General features: G+C 40.1%; 1 protein-coding gene across 2 annotated transcripts in view; it reads left to right on the forward strand.

The window, feature by feature from the left end:
* Positions 1-21,009, forward strand: part of LOC145469684 (dnaJ homolog subfamily C member 13-like) — a 40,465-nt gene extending 19,456 nt beyond the window's left edge. Inside the window, exons 33-65 of one of the 2 annotated variants that reach the window (XM_081453452.1) lie at positions 81-156; positions 732-815; positions 1,155-1,217; positions 1,424-1,525; positions 2,662-2,769; positions 3,783-3,985; positions 4,591-4,675; positions 5,305-5,370; positions 5,644-5,732; positions 6,264-6,309; positions 6,707-6,788; positions 7,355-7,427; positions 7,549-7,630; positions 8,667-8,786; positions 8,979-9,094; positions 9,709-9,790; positions 10,320-10,455; positions 10,932-11,116; positions 11,558-11,632; positions 12,321-12,437; positions 12,950-13,033; positions 13,481-13,576; positions 14,527-14,590; positions 15,087-15,190; positions 15,644-15,757; positions 16,345-16,461; positions 17,184-17,237; positions 17,693-17,813; positions 18,538-18,629; positions 18,980-19,079; positions 19,484-19,558; positions 19,986-20,186; positions 20,775-21,009. In XM_081453452.1, coding sequence (XP_081309578.1) covers positions 81-156; positions 732-815; positions 1,155-1,217; positions 1,424-1,525; positions 2,662-2,769; positions 3,783-3,985; positions 4,591-4,675; positions 5,305-5,370; positions 5,644-5,732; positions 6,264-6,309; positions 6,707-6,788; positions 7,355-7,427; positions 7,549-7,630; positions 8,667-8,786; positions 8,979-9,094; positions 9,709-9,790; positions 10,320-10,455; positions 10,932-11,116; positions 11,558-11,632; positions 12,321-12,437; positions 12,950-13,033; positions 13,481-13,576; positions 14,527-14,590; positions 15,087-15,190; positions 15,644-15,757; positions 16,345-16,461; positions 17,184-17,237; positions 17,693-17,813; positions 18,538-18,629; positions 18,980-19,079; positions 19,484-19,558; positions 19,986-20,186; positions 20,775-20,860 — 3,298 coding nt within the window. In that variant the 3' untranslated portion in view covers positions 20,861-21,009. Of the gene's footprint in view, positions 1-80; positions 157-731; positions 816-1,154; positions 1,218-1,423; positions 1,526-2,661; positions 2,770-3,782; positions 3,986-4,590; positions 4,676-5,304; positions 5,371-5,643; positions 5,733-6,263; positions 6,310-6,706; positions 6,789-7,354; positions 7,428-7,548; positions 7,631-8,666; positions 8,787-8,978; positions 9,095-9,708; positions 9,791-10,319; positions 10,456-10,931; positions 11,117-11,557; positions 11,633-12,320; positions 12,438-12,949; positions 13,034-13,480; positions 13,577-14,526; positions 14,591-15,086; positions 15,191-15,643; positions 15,758-16,344; positions 16,462-17,183; positions 17,238-17,692; positions 17,814-18,537; positions 18,630-18,979; positions 19,080-19,483; positions 19,559-19,985; positions 20,187-20,774 lie in introns of those variants that run through there. The other variant, XR_014042357.1, reaches the window with a different exon arrangement.
* Positions 21,010-21,025: the final 16 nt, after the last annotated feature.

A 21,025-nucleotide genomic window follows, 5' to 3' on the forward strand; every position in this document is an offset into this window, starting at 1 on the left:
TGTGGTTGTGATCTAAAACAATTATAGCTTTTTTTAGGGAAGGACTTGCAAGGCTCTTAAATACAACATTTTATTTTCAGGTTAGAATTTTTCAACGACCTGTACCACCGATTTCTCCTGACTACTAAACCGGCTATGAAGGCAATGTGCTTACAAGTAAGTGTGCTCGTAGAAAAACTTAGTGATTGTAATCAAGATATTCTACAGTTTTGTTGGCAAGGTTAGGTGTGTATTTGGTTCATAGTGGCGCACGCTATCAGAGCTTATCAGAGCTACCCCATACACCCACCCTGAGCAGGACTCTATCTATTCCTTCGCCAATCTCGTTCCCAGAGGTTGCGATCTTTCTGGTTGGCATCGGAAAATCGAGACCTCTGGGAGAAATCAGAAGGTGAGCCAGCATTAGCTACAGTGGTTACTCTCTCTGAGCATGTTTAGAAACCGTTATTAAACTTGAACACATGGGCAAAATCAAACCGGAACCAGGATTTTCCAGTTTTTGATTTTGTTCAGAGCATCTTGTATTTGGCCACCGTTGACCCAAAACGCGTGGGCTCTGGGATGAGACTGTTCTAAATTACAGTCTGCCTCAAGCACTTTTGTACGAGGTTGCCATAAAGATGTGCATGTAACCATTTATACCCAGAAGTGGATAGAGGCACCAAGAGTAAAGCGTCTTGTCCAAGCTTTTAAGTTAACAAGTATTTTTGATTTTCAAATACTCTCCTTAGGCTATGACCAAAGTGTACAGCAAATGCCATGATGAAATTGGTGCCTTCAATGATACAAGATATATTGTTGGAATGCTCGAGAAGGTAACGAGCTTACTGAATAACAGTGTTTCCTTAATTTAACTATAACTGTTTCGGCTAATTATTGTCAGGGTTTTTACGTTTGTTTCTCTCTCTTAAGAAATAGACTGTGTTCATATAATTATTAGAGCCTTATGCATTAAACAACGAAGCAAACTTATTTTTAATGGTAGCAAAGTAATACTTCAGACATGTTCTAGTTGCAATTTTTGCTTGTTTGACACCTGTTCTTGTGAGATACAGTGTACATCAATGAAAAATTAAAAGTTCTAAACTGAGTGATGATCGACTGAGCTAACATTATTAGAAGTTCTGTTATTGTGTTTGTTGCTTCTTTTGCAGACAACAGACAAATTGGAGAGGGATCGTCTTATTCAGTTCTTGAATGCACTTATCAAGAACAAGGTGAGTGCACCATTTTCTGTTATCCTTATTAAGATTTTTAGATTGGCAGAGTCATTCGTCTCTGTTTAGCAGTTTTAAAGTTAGACCAAACAAAAATCCTGGAGTTTTCTTTTGCCTCCATTGCAGCTTTTTAAAGTCACTAACCTGTGAAAATCATTTGCAGCTTGCGTCAGATGATGACTTATATTATTATTTTTGTACCACAGAGAAATGTCAAAGAGATGATGGATGTCAGCGGGATAAGAGTTCTTGTGGATCTTCTAACACTAGCGCACCTACACACATCTAGAGCGGTGGTGCCACTCCAGGTAATTTGCTACATGTAGTGTAAGACTGAAAGTTTGTTACGGGTCTTGAGTGGATCTTCAGAAAAACAAACCCACTGCATAACTTAACTTTATGCCTAGAAGCTCTCCTGGGGCATAGGCCACCTGCAAGAGTCTTGCCTCTCTAGCTGACTCCAAGTCAGCCCCAATGTCCAGATGTCTGCTTCCAGTTCCTGACACTATGAGTTCCGTGGTAGTCCTCTCTTCCTCATGCCTTCGGTGTTCCAGGACAGGGCTTGCCTTGTGATGTTGGTCGGGGGTTTGCGAAGAGTGTGGTCTATTCATCTCCAGCGTCTCTTCAAGATCTCAGCGCTAGGCTGCATAACTATAGATATGTTCTCTATTTAGTGTGTACTAAGGTGGCCTGCCTGGAGACATGTACTTTTCACGCAGGCTTTATGTAAGGCTGTCAAATGTTAAAATTTGGCTCTATTCAGATTGATCATTCCATAATTCTCAGACTTTAAAACGCACCTTTATTACTGTCTTGTCAAACGTCTTGATACCGAATTGAAGTACGGTCACGTCATCAGTGGTCAGCACATAATACTTCATGTAAATTGCTTGATTCGTACTGTGTGAATATCAACCAAATTCATTTTCGGTCATTTTGATGTCTTTTGTGCCTGGGGGAGGGGGGGGGGGTACTCCCTTATATGGGCTCTATAGGTATGTGCGGCTCCAAAGGGTAGGGTTCTTCAGCTGTTTTGGTCATAAATAGGGTATCGATTTTGGCCATTTTGTTTATAAATAGGGTATGGTTTTAGCACTCTAGTCTTGAATTGGGTATGTTTCTTAGAGGAAGCTACGTTTTCATCTTTATCAATAAAACCATCAACAAAAGCCCTTCATAACTCATGTTTGGGGCAACTGAGTCAACCGCAATGGTCAAAAATAGGTTATCGAAGTTTTGGACAGGTCATACATAGGGTAGCAAAAAACGCAGATTTTGGTCGTAAATAGGGTAAAGGTTTTGGGAAGTGGGCCGCACACCCCCACCCAACTTTTCTGGAAGTATTCCCCCCGGGGGTTTTGTAATAACTATCATAACTAGATGGTACTGGACGCCTATAATTTATCATCTGTAAACCTTATTTTTCGTTATTTTTATCTTGAAGAGCAATTTACTGGAGGCCTCTCCTGAAATGATGCAGCGAGACAGTGAAAAAGAGTGGTACTACGGAAACAAGGAAAAGGAAAGACTTGGACCATTCAGCTTCAAGGAGGTCAGTAATGCCACAAGCATTTTGCTGTGTCTTTGTTTGTCTCTTCACTTCAGTGTATGAATGGGGTACTGACAAATATGCTGGGAGCGGTAACCTTGCGATGGAGTAGCATCCCATCCAGGGGGGAGTGAAAATACCGCTGGTCACTTTATGGCACGGAAACTGGAATAAGCACCGGCAGTATGGACCACATGGTCCATTTTTAACCTTGTTTGGACCTTAAGAGATGTTCAGGGTTCGTACGGGTCCTGGAAAACCTGGAAAGTCCTGGAATTTTATTGTGGCATTTTCCAGGACTGGAAAGTCCTGGAAAAGGGCTACTGGGCCTGGAAAGTTCTGGAAATCTGTTAAACTCAAGTAGAAAAATATGAAATTTATGGCCGACAGTAAGGAGAATTAACATTAAGATCTTGGGAGTGAAAGGGTTAATGTGAATTTTAGACTCCTGGAAAAGTCCTGGAATTGTCCTGAATATTTGTTTTTGAAAAAGGGTACGAACCCTGGATGTTTACCAACAGCTTGGTATGAGATGACCAGAGGTTGGTTTGCCAGTGGCTTTTCATACTCATTGGTGAATTTCATTTTCGGCTACCTTCTCTTAATAGTATTGCAGTATGGGAAATAAACACTTTAAAAATTGCTGTGGCCTATGGATTTGAAACTGCAAAGGCCAATGACTTGAGTTCTGCCCAAAAACAAGCCACGCTAATGATGACATCGTGTGAGAATGCTCTATAATAAAGGTAGATTATAAGAACTGTGTTTTTTTTTGGGGGGGGGGGGGGAGGGACCAAGTGGACTGTCTGTAATATGGACGTGACCATGTTATGGCCAAGTGTGTAAGGAGAGGTTCAACCGTACAGGATTGTGGTTTTAACTTACACAGAAGATGACGACTTGTCCTTTTTGGACACTGCATTTCTATCCTTCAATCCAAAGCTTTCAATTTGTCCTCTATGTTTACAGTTTTGAGTTTGCAAATTTTGTAAAAATGTTGCTTGATGTTGTTACAGATGAAGGACATGTCGGCTGAAGGAACTCTACGACCTGAAACAAAGTGCTGGGCTCAGGGTATGGATGGTTGGAGGCCACTGCAGAGCATCCCACAGCTCAAGTGGTACCTGCTAGCAACTGGAAACGCTGTTATGAATGAATCCGATTTGGCTGTTCTGATCTTGAACATGCTCATCAAGATTTGTGAATTCTACCCAAACAGGTTAGGACTTGATCCATCAAACACGAGGAACAGAGTTTCATCACATTTCAAATACCTAGAAGCGAGTTAAAATTGAGTTTTTGACGAAATGCGTGTTTGGAATTGTAATATGACACTACATCGAGTAATTGAATATTTGATATTGCTGAGCTGTCCTTAAAATCCCTTGAAGAAGGAGTTCTGCTGTTGAGGGAAACGTTTTTTGTTTTGTTCATAGGCTGATCATGTTTTGCTTTTAATTGTTTTCAGATTCGCTTTGGTCAAAAGAAAATGAATTACTAATGCCTCATATTTATTTCTTTTCTGGAGAGTTGTTACTCTAAACTTGAGCTGCACAACAACATCACTAGCACTAGCCAATAATGTGAAGGGAATTCTGTAGTGGATTGCAACCTCTGATACTAATACATTTGTGGTAATAACATTGCCACTAGAGTTCTTTATCTCAACCCCGTACTGGGAAGAACATGTACTTGATCTATACCCAGTTTTAGACGTTTGTGTTAATGATTGTCTAGATAGTATCCCATTTCGTAATAAACGTTTTGCCTAATATTCTATTACTGAGGAAATAATTATTTCTTGTACTTGCCTTTGGTTGTCAGGGATGCTGACGGTGCCATTGTGCGACCGCTTCCAAGAGCAAAGAGGATGCTGTCAGAAGCAACGTGTTTGCCTCATCTGGTTCAGGTATGTAGGCTTGATATGTCCTACACATAAGCCTTTAACCATTGAAGTTCAGCAGCAAAATTCTCCCTACTGTCTGCCGTATATTTTCTGCAAATTTAGTTGAGAGAGTTATGCTCTTGTTCCGGCTACTTGACTTTGCTACTGAGAGTAGTTTTGAGGGCCGACTGTACTCCATGCTACTGCAAAACAATTAAACCGTAGAAAATATGGAGAGCTAGAATTTTTCAGTGAAGTACATTAGTAGGCATAAAGAAATCTAAGCATAGAAAATTTGAATTTTTAAAATGCCTGCCAACTTTTATGGGGTTTAAAGGATCTCAGTCACGGTATTTTGAGTTATTTTGGCCACGTACGAAATTACCTTTAAATTGAAGGAAACCCGAAAGTAATATTTTACTAAGATAGAAAAACACCAAAGCGATAACAATAAACCATAAAGTAGCAAGGATAGTAATGATGGAGAAGATTAACATGGATTGCAAACGGCAAACTTGAAAAATTTTGGCTTAACTATTTTAGTCAGGAAGTGAGCAATAAGATAAGGTTTTCGGCCATGAATGACAGAAGCAAGTTGAGCAGTCTTTACCTTACTGTCGGAATGATCTTTCATTGTTTATTTTCTACAACAGCTCTTGTTAACCTTTGATCCCATTATTGTGGAGAAAGTTTCGATTCTTCTTCTGGATATGATGGTGGTAAGTTCAATACATACACGTATTATGGCTGGCTGCGTGAGCGGCAAGATAAATGGAATCCTGCGCTGTGATTGGCTACCCGACCAGTCAAGATGGCTCTATCTTGCCTGCCCAGGATTACCCGCTGTGTCCCGCAAGAAAAGAATTTTTTTTTTCCATATAACAAATCCTTTATTAGTAAATTTCCTTAAGTTTTAAATGGTTTGTTTGTTTGTTTGTTTGTATGTATTTATTTTATGAACAAGATTAGATTTTAGTTCTTTGGTTTTCTAGGACAACCCTATCCTGCCTCGGCTCTATCTGACTGGAGTTTTCTTCTTCATCATGATGTACACTGGATCAAACGTGCTACCCATTGGAAGGTAACAACTGTTATGATGTATGGAGACAAAAATATTTAGTCTCGAGTTGTTTGGGAAAATAATTCCAGGTTCTCTCGACAAAAGTCAAACTTTACCTTCATCTTACCACTGACCAGTCACTTGATCTTTTACTACACCTACTGTAGTAGTATTTAAAGAGAATGGATTGAAGTATTTTTGCCTCTATGAATGATGGCCCGTTTGCCGAATGTAAATTAAGTCTTATTCAGCTTAAGATGTGCATGCAGCTCTGTTATTTCAAAACGATTTCAGTTACACTTAGAAGCGTGAAGAACTCTTTCTACCCATCCAGGTTTTGCAGGATTGGTCCCTGTTTAGCAAACATAAAACAGACAAAAGCAATTAAGAATACAGCAGGTATAATAAACTAATTTTACATGTGTTAGAATGGGGATTCCTGGTTTCTGCAAATGAGTATCGTGGCACAAGGCTACATATCGCTTTACCGAAGGAAGTGCCAATTCCCAAGATTGTACATCGTAATGATTGCATTTTTTGCTCCCATTTCAGATTTCTTCAAGAAGTACACACGAAACAAGCCTTCAGATCTGAAGAGGTATAGAAGTGACAGTGATTGATATATCGGCATGTCGAACGCTTGATGTCCGCTCGAAGGGTCTAATATTTCTAATATTGTTTTCTGCAAAGCATTCTAGAGTTAGACCGTGTGAAAATGACCTTAGTTCTGGATGTGTACCGACTTGTTACATTTTATTGCTTGAAATGTTGTAATAATGAGATCGAGCAAAACGTTTCCAAGAGGACAAGTAATGATACCTTCTCCGTGTTAAGACACTCTTAGAGAATAAGATTTTTTTTTGTGAGTGGCCGTCTTGAACAGTCTGTGACAACTTTGGTTTACGGCTTTTAGCAGAATACGTCTGTTATAGAAAAGCTACTCTGGTCTGGTGCCGGGCACAGTGTGTTTATAACAACCTAAAATTTGTTTACAGAGTCAGCAGTCAGATTTGATCCAAAGAAGCATCCTTGGTCCAATTCTTCCAGAAGCCATGGTGTGTTACCTGGAGAATCATGGTCAGGCTTTGTTTAAACTTCACTTTTTTCTATTCAGAATCAATTCAGATACAGAAACGCTCAGTTTGCAACTATTTTTGTTTCCTTTCATGAAATAATTTTTAAGTCCCTAAAATTACTCTTGCTAAAAGTGACCTGAGGCCCTAAAGGCGGCGAAATATGAGATACAAAAACCCTCAACTTGTCGCGCAACATGAGCAAATTTGTTGCGTGACAAGTTGCGAGTTTGATGAAAAACGAGCAACAAAGCCAAAATTTGTTGCTCAAAGTAGACCCGCGCTCTACTTTTCGCAACAACTTTCTTCAACCCGCAACAAATGCTTTTGTTGCGTGACAAGTTGATCACAAAGGTGAAAAACATGAAACATCAACCCAAAACTTGCAACGAAACAATGTTGCGCGACAAGTTGAGGCTTTTCGTATCTCGTATTTCGCCGCCTTTAGACAGCTAATAAAACAGAGCAAATTGCGTCACTTTCTGTGTTATGCTTCGCCACAGTTCATTAGTTTTTTCACACATTTTAAATTTAGTTTAGTTTTAATTTTTGTCCGTATCTTTTCTCTAGGTCCTGACAAGTTTGCAGAGATTTTCTTGGGCGAGTTTGACACACCAGAAGCCATTTGGAACAGTGAAATGAGGTAATGATCTTTGGAATGTTTGCGATGAAAGTTACAATCGTCCTAGGCAACTTTAATTGGTCGACCACGAGCATTGTTCACGTTTCCTTGAACTAACCACATATTGTTTTTCCTTTTGCAGACGAATGATGATAGAGAAGATCGCTACTCACTTAGCTGACTTCTCGCCAAGACTACAGAGTAACACAAGAGCTTTGTATCAAGTAAGGAATGTATCTATTTTCCTCACATTGCTCCTTATATTTAAACCCCTTTTTTCGATAAATGGTACAATTTCGTTGAATTGTTTTTACAGGAGAATTTTTGAATTGTTTAACGATGTCTAGAGCGGTGTACCTACAATCGTGGACAAAAGTCCTTGGGACACTTATGTAATGTAACGGATTATCTGTGTTTTAGAACTGAAGTATGAAGAAAACGCTGCTATATCCTTTATAAACGGGTTGCTGTCCCCCCTCCCCCCCAACACAATGTTGACAATCAGTTGAAATTGCACGTACTAGTTTTCAACATTGTATGGGGGGTGGGGGGCGAGGTTAGGCAGGTGAAGTTGTATTCGCGCCTGGCGTGTACGCAAAAGCGCCAAAAGTGAGTGCAAATTTGTCCCAAGACTTTTGTCCATGATTGTAGATTCTTAGACTAGAATTATTGGAAATAATCTTTTTGTGGGATGTTGTTGTGTCGTGAGGGAATGATGGATAAGAAATACGTAAATAAATTACAATATTTAGAGAGGAAGCAACATCGGCCTTAGCTGGTTTCCATGAGAGTCTTCTATTCTGGTCGAATTGGAAATTTGAGATGTTGGTTTTTGTGGACGGAGGAAAATCGGAGTACTCGGAGAAAAATCTTCGGAGCAAGGAGAGAACCAACAACGGACTATATGGCACCTAGCCGGAATCAAACTCGGGCTACATTGGTGGGAGGCGAGTGCGCTCACCACTGCACCATCCATAAACCTTATCAGTAATTGTCCCTGTTGTTTGATCTGCCATCTGGTTGGTCATAGCATAAATTCTTCATCGTTTTCTTAGAGCGGTTTTCAAATGAGTGTCGTAAAACCAAACCAAAACCAAAACCAAACCAAGTACTTACCAATTAGACTACTCAGCCAATCTCAAACCGAAGTAAAACCAAAACCAAAACCAAACCCAAAGTAATTGCCTGGTTACTTTCGACACTCAATTGAAAACCGCTCTAATCCCACAGTAATAACGTATTTTTTTATTTTCTTTGCAGTACTGTCCCATCCCAGTAATTTCATATCCTCAACTGGAGAATGAGTTGTTCTGTAACATCTTTTACTTGCGTCATCTGTGTGACACTGATAAATTTCCCGATTGGCCAATCAGAGAACCGGTAAGAAGCAACCAATAAGAACTCCTTTTCTTGACGGAAGTATGCAACTTGTTGGAAACGCTTTCTTGTGTGCAATTTTCTCAATGTCTCTTTTCTCTTAAACCTCTTTCATGTGCTCTTCTTTCCTGACCGTTTTATTTTTACTTGTGTCATTGCTTGTTTAAGATATTCTGTACTTTCGTGTTTGTACAGGTTCGCTTACTCAAGGACATTCTAGAGGCGTGGAAGAAAGAAGTGGAAAAGAAGCCTTCGTCATTGACTTTAGAAGAAGCCTATGACATCCTTAAAGTCAAAAGAGACCCCTCAGGGTACAAAATATCATAATTATATTATAGTAAAATATTGTAAGAATTACTCTTTACCAGGATATATTCTTTGATAAGAGCCACACTCTGCATCTGCTTTCTGTGAAAGTACTGCTCAATAGCTTTCATTTGAATGGTCACACACTAGGGTTTTATTCAAAGACCCACCTTGCACAGCATGATAAACAATACCACGTGAAAGTGCTGTTCAGTAGCTTTCATTTGAATGGTCAAACACCGGCGTTTCACTACAGACTTGTCACTAAAGTGGTAACGTCACCTGTAAAATTTGACAGTGCATTCCTTGTTATGGTTGTTCTGTTGAAACTGCAGGGATATTAAAACAGGGGTTTTTCGTGCTGGAATTCCTTGCTAAATAGATACTCCAGCCCCGTGCTCCTGGTACATTATATAAAATGATTAATTCGATGTTTCAGTGGACGAATGTGAGTATTTTTAAACTGCGGTTCCAAACACCGACTTGAACGCTGTAGGTCCCTCGCTTTACAAGCCCAAACCGTGTTGAAACACCAAACATAATGCGTGGACTTGAAGTGGAATTTTTCTTTCAGCTGTTTTGTTTTTTGGTATTGAATTTATACTTCCTTTTCACACAGAGAGGTCGATGAAGCTAAAGTACGGAAGGCCTACTTCAGGATGGCACAGAAATATCATCCAGACAAGAACCCGGATGGAAGGGTGAGTCTCGTCTGTATGTTGTGTGGAACAGTACAGTACAGTACAGTGGAATGTTTGGTAGCTTAGAACAGTGCAGTACAGTGCAGTGTTTGGTTGCTTAAAACAGTACAGTGCAGTGTAGTGTTTGCTCGCTTATCTCCTTCATCAAGAAGTACCCTTCCTTCGCCTAAGTTCAAGAGCATTAAAAACTCTCGACTTAAGTAGGCCATTTCCAAGTTACCTTGTGCCTCTGTTTCAAAACGAGTCTTCGTGTAAAACCTTTCATATGGAAAGGAGTTTGATTTGAACCTGTAAGCGGAACACATTTTTAGATGAATGGTTTCGCACGTATGAAGACAGAGGCAAAAGCCAACTCGGAAGTGGCCTATTTGCCAGCGTGAAAATTGTTTGGGCTGTAAGGAAGTGCACTTGGAAAGAGAAGGGCTAAGAAGAAGCTGGATGCAAGCAGAAAGGTTGTATTCAGATGAACTTATAGCAAAAACGTTTTCGCCGTCTTAACATACACATTTTGGGCCTTGTTTCTTTTCAGGACATTTTTGAGAAAGTGAACAAGGCGTATGAGTTTCTGTGTTCTAAGTCTTCAAGAACAGTACAAGGCCCTGATCCACACAATATTGTGCTTATTCTCAAGTCGCAGTCCATTCTCTTCAAGAGATACAAGGAAGGTAGGGCCTATTTTTTACCGTACCAAATTCTAATTATGAATTATTTGTACTGTCAAGTAGTAGCCTCGTAAAATAAATTCCTTCCTTACCTAGTTACTATCATTAACTATGAATTATTACACGATAAACTGGTCCTTGTAGGAGCTACGTCACGAATTTTGAAAAGGCTTTCAACTTTGACGTTTGTAATCTGTGTTAATTTTCTCCATCCTGAACCATCCTTGTTCCTTTACGGCTTGTTATTATCTCTTTGGTGTTTTTCTATCTTTGTAAACTACTATTCTCAGGTTTCCTTCAATTTGAAAGTGATTTTGAAAGAGGTCAAAACAACTCAAAATGCCGTGACTGAGCTCCTGAAAAGGAGAAGTCTCAGAACTCAATAAGAGACTCAATAAAATATTTTAGTGTGGAGACTTTTCACTTGTCCTATAGAAACTCTGGGCCACTCTTGATATCGTGTTTTTGTTTTATTCCAGAGCTCCAACCATACAAGTACGCTGGTTATCCCATGCTGATCAAGACCATCAGACTCGAGACAGGAGATGACGCTTTGTTCTCCAAGTCTGCTCCTCTGCTGACAGCTGCGAGTGAACTCGCTTATCACACCATCAACTGCTCAGCGCTTAACGCTGAGGAACTGCGCAGAGAAGACGGAATTGAGGTAAAAAAAATTGCTAGATCTTCGCTGTCTTCATTGTCTTTCTGATGTTTTCCTCTTTGCGGCACGCTTTTGGTGTTGTTATCACTGGCTCGTGTTCGTGCGTAAAAAAAAACAAAAAACACTAAACCTGCTTTGTGAGCGAATGTTCCACCACCGGTTTCTGTAGCATGAAGCGACAAGGAGTATTGCTACTCCCTTTGGGTGGGATGCTAGCCCATGGCGGGTTATCCCCCCCCCCCCCCCCATCCCAGCATTATTTTAAAGGCGCTACTAGCATTCTTGTCAGGTTGCCCTAATAGTTTGGAGAGGGGTATAGCAGGAGAAAGGCGTCTTCAAAAGTGGCACACACAAGCTTTGATAGACATTCTTAACTTTTACAGTTAATGTACTTGTGTTGTGTCCTGAGTAATTTTTGCGTTAACTGTGTTTATTTTTGACCAGGCGCTACAAGAAGCTTACACTCGTTGTTTAGAGGCCCTCACTTCATCAACTGAACCCCACGAAGTACCAGTCCAGGTTAGTTTTACTTTATCATTTTCTTTTCGGGGGAAGATCATCTCCAAAATTTTTAGGTTAACCAGGGAGGGACTAGGGTGAAAGATGGGGGCGGAGGTGGGGGGGGGGGGGTCATTATATATTGCAGGGCCGCTTAGACTCCTAGCTAATGAGCTCCCGAGGACTCTAATTCTAATTCTAATTCTAATTTTCGTATTCCCAGACACTGCCTTGTCATGAGTTTTCAAATGGCAGTTATACTTCATCAAAAACTTATTCAACTGATTATGTTCTTCGAAGAATACTCGGTTGGTTTGCGAGGTTTTTCAAGAAATACGCTGGCTTTCTGTTTGCCAGAGAGCCGTATTTCTTCTGCACTAGAGAAACACTTTGTAGAGTTCTTGTTGCTGTTGTTGTTGTTGTTGTTGTTGTTGTTGTTGTTGTTGTTGTTGTTGAAAGAGTACTTGTATACTTCTTACCAACCGAGTTCAAGATCCGTTCTGTAAGACGTTACTTACGCTATGGACAGATAAGACGAAGTCAGCATGATACTTTTTACACCTCTACGCGTGGTTAACGAGTTCGGGAACAGCTTCATATTTTACCGGGCCGTACAGTCGTATTCGGCCAAGTAAATTGGCCAGTCACAACGCGCGTAGTAACGAAGAGGTGTCACAATAGTAAATATTGTTGTTTGTTCGTGTTTCAGGTTTGTACTCACATCACAAGATGCTACACAGTAGCAGCACAGTTTGAAGAGTGCCGCGAGAAAATCACTGAGATGCCAGGCATTATTAAAGACCTTTGTCGTGTCCTCTATCACAGGGTAAGTTAGTTACATTGAAGTCCATTTAACAAGTAAATTCGATGTTGCCTTGCGTCTGTTCAGTAATAGATCACGGATCACGTCAAAATGTGGTAACAACAAAACAGTAGCACACGAGTCATTAGGCGAGTGTGTCACTGATGTTCTTACCACATTTGACGTCTTCTGTGATCTATTAGTGAACAGACGCACGATAAAATAGAACCAATCTGTTTTATATACTAAAGAAACAAAAAACTGGTAATGTCGTCATCTAAACGTCTGTCCTCCAAAAGATCATAAATAAGAACCGATCAAAATGCGAGAATAATTCGACATATTTCATTAATTTGTTAATGAAATTACTCCATACTGTTCATAATTGCAGCAATCAACCGGGGATGGAAAGTTATTGCACGTTTTAGAATATACAACGGGTTGAAGAAGACGCCCTCGTCATGTCCTTTTACGTCAAGGTTCAAAAAAGCTAGATTTGTTTTAATCTGTTGCAATTGTTTTTTTTTTTCTTATAGAATCTCCCAGCGCTGTGTTCAGTTGCGGCGGAGTGTGTTAGTGCTTTCAGTGCGGAATTTTGGCTTCAAACTCAACTTTTACAGGTAATGAAATATGGAACGCGAGGGATAATCAGAGTGGAAGGTACTGAACTAGCGCGACTGCACAAGTGTGACAATTTTGTTGGTTTTCTAAAGTTTTGAACCAATCAAAAAACCCAAACACCGTACTTGCAGTTTAACGGCGTGTAACTAATTTGACGCCTTCCTGGCTTCTGATTGGCTAAGCGATAAGAAAGAGCGTTGTAACAGTCTACTGAGCACTCAATCAAGATGGCGGCAAATTAAAAGGCTTTAAAGTTGCTGTCGCTGTTGTTTGTTGTTCTCAATTCCTAATGGATTCTCATCATTTCTTCAGTTGTATTCTACGTAATCAAACTATCGCTGTTGAGTTTTCCATGGGGAAGACATGTTTTTGAGCTTCTTGAAATCTTGCTAGAAAATAACGACTGAGTCAACTTTGCAACTAATCTGTGTTTTTCCTTACTTCAGGCTGGTGTGTTGTGGCACTTACTACTGTTTCTCTTCAATTATGACTACACACTGGATGAAAGCGGTGTTGAGAAGAGCGCAGAGACTAACCAACAGGTTAGAAGACAATGATATATAGATTTAGCCAAGCCTAAAAGCGGAGCTCCTGATTACAATAAGTTAACTTGGTTTGAGCCTGCGATCCAATAAAAAAACAGTTTGTTGAATAGCATACAGACATTGTTCTGCAGAAAATGGTGGATAGAGCTCCTAATGGTAGCATCCACCATCTAGAAAATGCAGCAAACTATGCACAAAATACAGTGTACGATACAACATGTTAAATTTAATTTCTTAAATATTAGTGTCTGAAAAGTCCAACGCGTATTGCACAATATTAATCAGTTCTATTGTGCTCAAATTTGACCAGTAGCATAATCTGAGTAACAAACTATGAAGGTGCTTCACAAACGAAGGTGTTGAAACTTAATACACGACTGTACGCTCAGGGGAGGTGACTTAAATGACGTTTTAGACAACGTTTTAGGAAAAGCACTGTCCAACTCGAGTTTGCACCACGGTTTCGTGGTTTCCTTTTGTAAAATCACCTTTATAGCTTCATGTATGGTAATGCAGTGCGGTTCGGAGAGATGATTATGTGCAAGTAACATATCAAACACGAAAGACCGTGTTTGACCACATTTCCAAACACCGATTAGAGAATTGGAAGTATGACGCGTAGCGGAGTATTTTTGACGAACTTCGAGGTCTTTGGAAATGTGGTCAAACGCTGTCTTGAGTGTTTGATATATCTTCTCAACCGAAACTAAAACTAAGAAGAAAACGGAGAAATAAAACGTAAAAAGTCTATGCTGAGTAAGATCAGATATCCAAACACCGTCACTGTCAAGATTCCTACTTGATGAATTCTTAATGAGTTTGAGAAGTAATGGTACATCTTTAGTTATCGCAAAACATGCCTTTAAGTTAAATGGTTTGTATTCTCTAGGTTTTTCTTTTTATCACTGGGTTGTGCTGGATTTAACTTTGAATTATTTTGTTTGCAGGAAATTGCTAACAACCTGGCGCGTTTGAGTATTGATGCATTGGCCAGGCTCGGTGGATATCTGAGTACGTGAATTATTCTTCTTGTTAATTAAATCTTGTCCTGCTCTGGAAAATTCGCTCCTGGCTGAAGTAGGAATCCAGAAAGCAACAAACTCGGTCATTTCGCGGTATTAGCGGATTCTACCGAAAAACATCAGCGACATTACAGAATAGCGCACAATAAAATGTACAGACAAACTTTGATTTGTGCATTTTAAAGCGACGAGGGAAATTGGCAAACTTTTGTAAGCAAATGGAATTACACCTAGCTTTGTCCTTTATAGGTCTGATTTCAGCTCTAAACACAACCGTCCCGGCCGCACGTGCAAATGCACTTTTATTCTTGTGTTTTTGCCTGCGTTTCTGAGTGCTAGTATGAATGCTTGTGCTTGCACACGAAATATGGTTCGCCTTTCGGGATATTTGGTTAAGTAAGGAATGATTGGAAATAACTTACCGGAACTCATTTGTGTTTTTTTTTTTTTTTTTTTTTTTTTTTTTTTTTTTTTTTTTTTTTCAGGTGATGAAAATTTCACCCCTGAAAACCCAGCCATCAGGAAGTCTCTCTCCCGCATGTTGACTCCTTACATCGCTAAACAACTCAGTAATGACTCGCCAAAAGAGGTACACTCTACTCCGTAACTAAATTCCTTTCAAAATTTGAGGAAATCATTTTCAGGAGGTTAATGTAAAAATTTACAGCTGACTTTCGGTCTTTCAAGTCAACTTTTGATTGACGTGTGGTGGCTGAAAGAGCTACGTCACGGTTTGCGCATCTTGAGAAGTTCAGCTTAAAGTTTTCAAGTTTGTTGTGTGCAGTCCGTGTCAATCTTCTTCATCCTTAATCATTCTTGCTTCTCTATGGTTTATTATCACCTCTATTTTCAGGTTTCCTTCAATTTAAAGATAATTTTGTACGTGGTCAAAACAGCTCAAAATATCGTGACCGAGCTCCTGTAAAACGGCCAGTGCTAACTGGCTCATAACTAGAATGAGTTGATGCTGAGCGCATGGCCTATGCTGTTATTTGTTTATATTACAAATAGAAATCCAGAGTCTTTTTGTCTCTTTGTGTAGATCCTAAAGATGTTGAACAGTAACACAGAGAATCCTTATCTTATCTGGGACAACGCCACAAGGATAGAACTGAACGAATTCCTGGAAACTCAGCAACTACGAAAGATCAAAACGGTAATGTACTGAGAGAGTATATTTTTACTAAGTACGCTCTGCGGTCAGTTTTGTGGTCTGATAATAATACAGCTGTTAAATTTGTAGAGGTGACGAGGGAAATTGTTTTTTTTTTTTTGTGATCAAGTAACCGACATTAAATGTACGTACAAACGAGCAGACGGAGAAGAACGCGCGAACGAGCCAGTGAGTGAACGAACGGATGAACGAACGAAACGAACAAACGCATAGATCCATTCACGAGCGAGTGACAGACCAACTGACCGAACGAGTGAACGAGCGAATGAATGAACGAACGAACCAACGAAGGAATGAGCTAAGGAACGAATGAACGAAAGACGGACGAACGAACGAACGAACGAACGAACATTTTATATCACACTCTAGTGGGTAGGTTCTTAGAATGCTGGACTTACACACATTCAGGAAAAAGTTTTCACATTTAAGCGTTTTCTCCAAAGTGACTTACAAAAACCTTTTGCCAAGAGAGTAAAAAGTAAGTAAAGAGAGTCTTCATTCAGATCATCGAAGTGTTAAAAAATAGGGTTGTGCAGTGCGTTATCTAACTCTTGTGTTTCTATTTCTAGGGTGAATGTGACTCTTCCTTTGGTGCTCGGTTTACTTTTTCCGTTTTCAGCGAAGAGCTGATTGTGGGAGAAATCTTTGTGCGTATTTACAATGAGCAGCCTTTATTTCCACTTGAGGTAAGAAATGTCTTTTTTTTAACATTACTTATAATTATAAATTGACAAATTATCAGGAACATTTTCACTTAGTAAAGAACGAATCCAGGACGCTTCAGTTGCGATTGCTCCCTTTGTTTAGAGCGTTTTCAAGATATAGATGTGTCTCAAATGTATTTGGTATGTTTCGCAATGCGGAGATTGTGCTAGTTGTAGCTGTCATGGATCCTTCTGATGGTTGTGGCCGTTTGAGATCTCGTGGTTGGTGTCCGTGTTGTGACATTTTGTAGTCATTTTGATGACTGTGGTTGTTCGGGCTCTTGTGGGTGTTTTGGTTCTTTGGGAGGTTGCAGCCGTTGTGGCCCCTCTGGTTGTTGTGGGCCTTCGAGAGGTTGTGGCTGTTGTAACCCTTGTGAGTGTTTGGGCCTATGGTAGGTTAGAGCCATTGTTGTCTTTTTGGGTGTTTTTGGCGTTTCAGACGTTGTGGCCCTTGTTGGTGTTTTGGACCTTTGGGAGGTTGTGGCCTTTGTGGCCTTGGTCCTTTGGGAGGTTGTGGCCGTTCTGGGCTATAGCTGTTTTGGTCATTGCGTTGGTTAGATGGGTGTGGCTGTCGGTTGCGTTTGTTGTGAATCCAGCGGCCAGCGCAATAGAACCACTTTTTGGGCTGATTACAGCATTTCAAGTACAAATCGGGGTACTGTAGATTTGAATGATCACTAACAACACTTTGTGTCTGTTTTTAGGCTCCGCTTAAATTTGCAGCAGATTTGATCGACTTCCTTGGCTCAGAGGCGCAGGTTGGTAACATTACAAGAAATAGCAATTTTAACATTTTTTCGCCTAAGGACAAGCAGTTTTAAAATATGATAATTAACAATAGCCCATAAGGCGAAGCCGAATGGGCTATTGACCCGTGGCCCTTGAGGGCGAAGGGTCTAATTGTTTTAGTATCACCCAACTAGTCGGACAGAAAAGGTAATAATAAAGTTAGCAAATGCAAGTTGAAGAAATATCTATTTGGGAATAAAACGAAAGAAAGCGTCACGCTCGATGGCGCCAATTTCGCTACTCGATGACTATTACTAATAGTCCCCTAGTAGCGTAGCCAATCAAAATGCAGGATTTGCATTAGTCCACTAGTTGGGTGATACTAAATAGTGATATTAGTCATTGATGCGATCTACTTTGTTACCTGCCTTGAAAAATGATGAGATTTTAACCTTTCAGTCTTGCGCACTTGTTTCGTTCCTAGTACCTTCATTCATTGATGGCCCTCACTGCCACAGAGCTGGACTTGAAGAAAAACCAGAAAAGACTGGATGCCAGCGTCATGGCTCTGGAAGCGCTTAGAAACGTCATCAAAAACAACTCAGGTATAAACTGCGCAAGCGTTACGTTGACGTGTCACGCCGTGTGTTGCTGGGGAGACGATTGTGTGACAGGCCAAAAGTGTGTTTGTAGTTGTTTTGCCTGTTTAATGCATTGTGGCGAGTGTCAGAGCAATAGCAGCAAAATATGTATGATACTCATCAGATCACAAAACTCAACTTTCCTCACGAAACTGACCTTCCCCAAAACCTCAACCTCAACCTCAACCTCAACAAACCTTTCCTTTCTCCCCTTGCTTAATATGTATCGTCCGTTGCTATTTTCAGATGGCTGGGACAACGAACTTGCGTTTCCACAAATGCCTTCTTGTCTCCGATTCGATATGTTTCTACCTTGAATTCATTTATTTCAGTCATTTATTGCTGTGAACTAATGCCCCTGTTAAAGGCGCTCAGTCACGGTATTTTGAGTTGTTTTGACCACATACAAAATTGCCTTTGAATGGTAGGAAACCTGAAAATAACAGTTTAATAAGAAAGAAAAACAGCAAAGAGATAATGATAAACCATAACGGAACAAGGGGGCTAAGGATGGAGAAGATTAACACGGATTACAAACGACGAATTTGAAAAATTGAAGCTAATCTTTTCAATATGCGCAAACCGTGACTGAGCTCCTTTAAAATAGCCATTGTCGTTGTCTCCCTGGTAATTAACCCATTTTACGTCATGAAAATCTAATTTCTGTGACTTGTCTCTCTGTTGACAGGCACTGAAGCTCAGTGTATAGGACATTTTAGGCTGATTTTCTCCTTACTAAGGATGACTAAAGCAACAAAACTTCAGAAGTTTGCTCTTGAGGTAAGACGAAGTGCTTTGAACAATGTCTGGATTAACCTCTTAAAGTTCAATCTCAACATACATTTTCTCCCCAGTTGTCTTTGTACACTCCTTATAGTTTTAGTTGGGAGAGGTTTGTGGTGTATCAACCCTTGTCAGCGTAAAAATAAATTTCTTAGTCTATAGTACTAGTACGGAGAATCTTTAATGTGTCACGATCAGTTCCTCTCGCTGGTTCTCACTCATTTCTTATGTTACTAAACATTAACACAGTTTTTCTTTGGGTGTTCAATTTCTTTATTCTCATCACTTGTCTTCTTAACAGTGTATTGATAATGTAAGGGGAAATGACTCTTATCACTGTATTGCAGGTCATCTCAAGCACGACAGCAAACAAGAACTGTGTAACGAGTATAGCTGACTCTGACATCCTCGGCTTTTTGTTCCTAACACTACACACGCTTCCGTCAGGTGGGTCGTCTACAGTACCCCTTACCCTTCCCACCACAGGATCAGTTTTTGCGTCTCTGTTACGTCTTTTCCACTCTAACCCGAGAGATTTTGATTATGCTGTTGCCTGCCTGCCTTCAGTTTTGTATTTTTTCGATGAGGTTTTCTGGTTATCTTGTCTGTCCTTCAGTTTTGAGCATGAGTAATCTCAAACTACACAAAACATAAGAAGTGAAAAACATTTGTATACAGGAAAAATTGATACTTCCATTAACTTGTAATCCTGGGTTAGCGTTAACCGGCTTTCGAACAACTCGACTCTGGCATGTTAAGAGAAAGTTTCAAATCATGTGCTTGTTTCCTTCCCAGAAAAGTGCAAAAATAGTTCTCATTCATAACCTTTGTGGTATTGTTTTTCATGACAGATCGTCTGTTGGCAGTTGATACAATGCACGCACTTTGTTCCAACACTAAAATCGTCAAGGAAACGATGCATAAAGGTAAATACCACAAACTAAAACGTCAATGTTGACGGGGATTAGCATATTACTTACGTCACGAATTTTATTTAAGGCAACAGGGAGGGGGTGGTGGTGGCGCAGTGGTCTGCTATGTTAGACTTCAGAGCGAGTGGTTAGACTCTGCATAGAGTCGTAGTATTGTGCGCTTGGACAAGGCACTTTACTCCTAACCTAGAAGTATGAACCAGTTAGGGCAACTTGTCAAAATGCCGATATCCCATCAACGGGAGTGGTAGGTTGGGGTGGGGTGGGTGTAGCAATACCGTCTCTTATCCTCTTTATGCTGAAGAAACAGCTTTGCGCAAAAATTCAGTAGAGTGACTGTTTCGAGGCTAATCGTAATCCTGCACGTCGCTTCTTCGATTTCTTGGACCCGAGACAGATTCTAACCTGGTGTATTTTTCAGGCGGTCTGATCTATCTTCTGGACCTGTATGCAAATGGCACAAACCCAGTGGTCCGCGAGAGATCAGCCGAGCTGTTTTCCAAGATGATGTCAGATAAGCTCATTGGACCCAAAGTGAAGATCGTGTTGTCCAAATTTTTGCCAGCCATCTTTATGGACGCTATGAGAGACAACGCTTCAGCAAGCGTGCATATGTTTGAAGGTGAGGCAAGTCGTTCGCCAAGCTATATTAGAACGTCAGGGACGTTACACGGCCTTGTCACGCTATTTTGTTTTGGAAAGATTACTTGACGAACTAAAACATGTGTCAGGGTTGCCACAGCTCAGGAGATGGTCAGGGGAAAAAATTATTCAAGGTCAAGAAGAAGTAAGGGAATTTTATTTTGAGTCAGGGAGAATTGACATTTTGAACAAAAGTCGGGGAGATTTGAAAGAATTTTAACATGACTCTGCTGATTTAATACCATTGAAGGCTGGAAGAAATATTCAGTGTGATCTCAACGATGTTTCTCCTCAATGAAGAAATTGTTTTGAAAACTTATCAGTCTCGATGAATGGGTGGAAAGGAAGGCTGTAAGGGGAGGCTATAAAAACCCTATTGTCTCTGACATTTTGTATTTATTTGCTCAGGGAAATATTATTTTTATCAGGGAAAACGCAGGGATTTTGAAACGTTATATCTGTGGCAATCGTGTGTGTGGGTAACATGTTATGTATGTGGTGTCTAGTCCTTTTGTACCAGTACGGGATCTGTTTTTTTTTATTTGCTTGGTTTTTTTTTTCTGTATAGCAAACCAGGAGAATCCTGAACTGATATGGAACACTGAAGCCAGAGAAAAAATGTGTACAGTGGTGAAACAGCTTAAAGACAAGTGAGTTTATTAATGCTAGTCTATGTTCCATGGTTCTTACAATGTTTGACCACATTTCCAAACACCTCGAAGTTCGTCAAAAATACTCCACTGTGCTTCGTTTTTTCAACTCTCTTCTCGGTGTTTGGAAATGTGGTCAAACACAGTCTTTCGTGTTTGATATACTGAT

The sequence above is a fragment of the Orbicella franksi genome, chromosome 15 (genome assembly GCF_964199315.1).
Source record: "Orbicella franksi chromosome 15, jaOrbFran1.1, whole genome shotgun sequence".
NCBI lineage: Eukaryota > Metazoa > Cnidaria > Anthozoa > Scleractinia > Merulinidae > Orbicella > Orbicella franksi.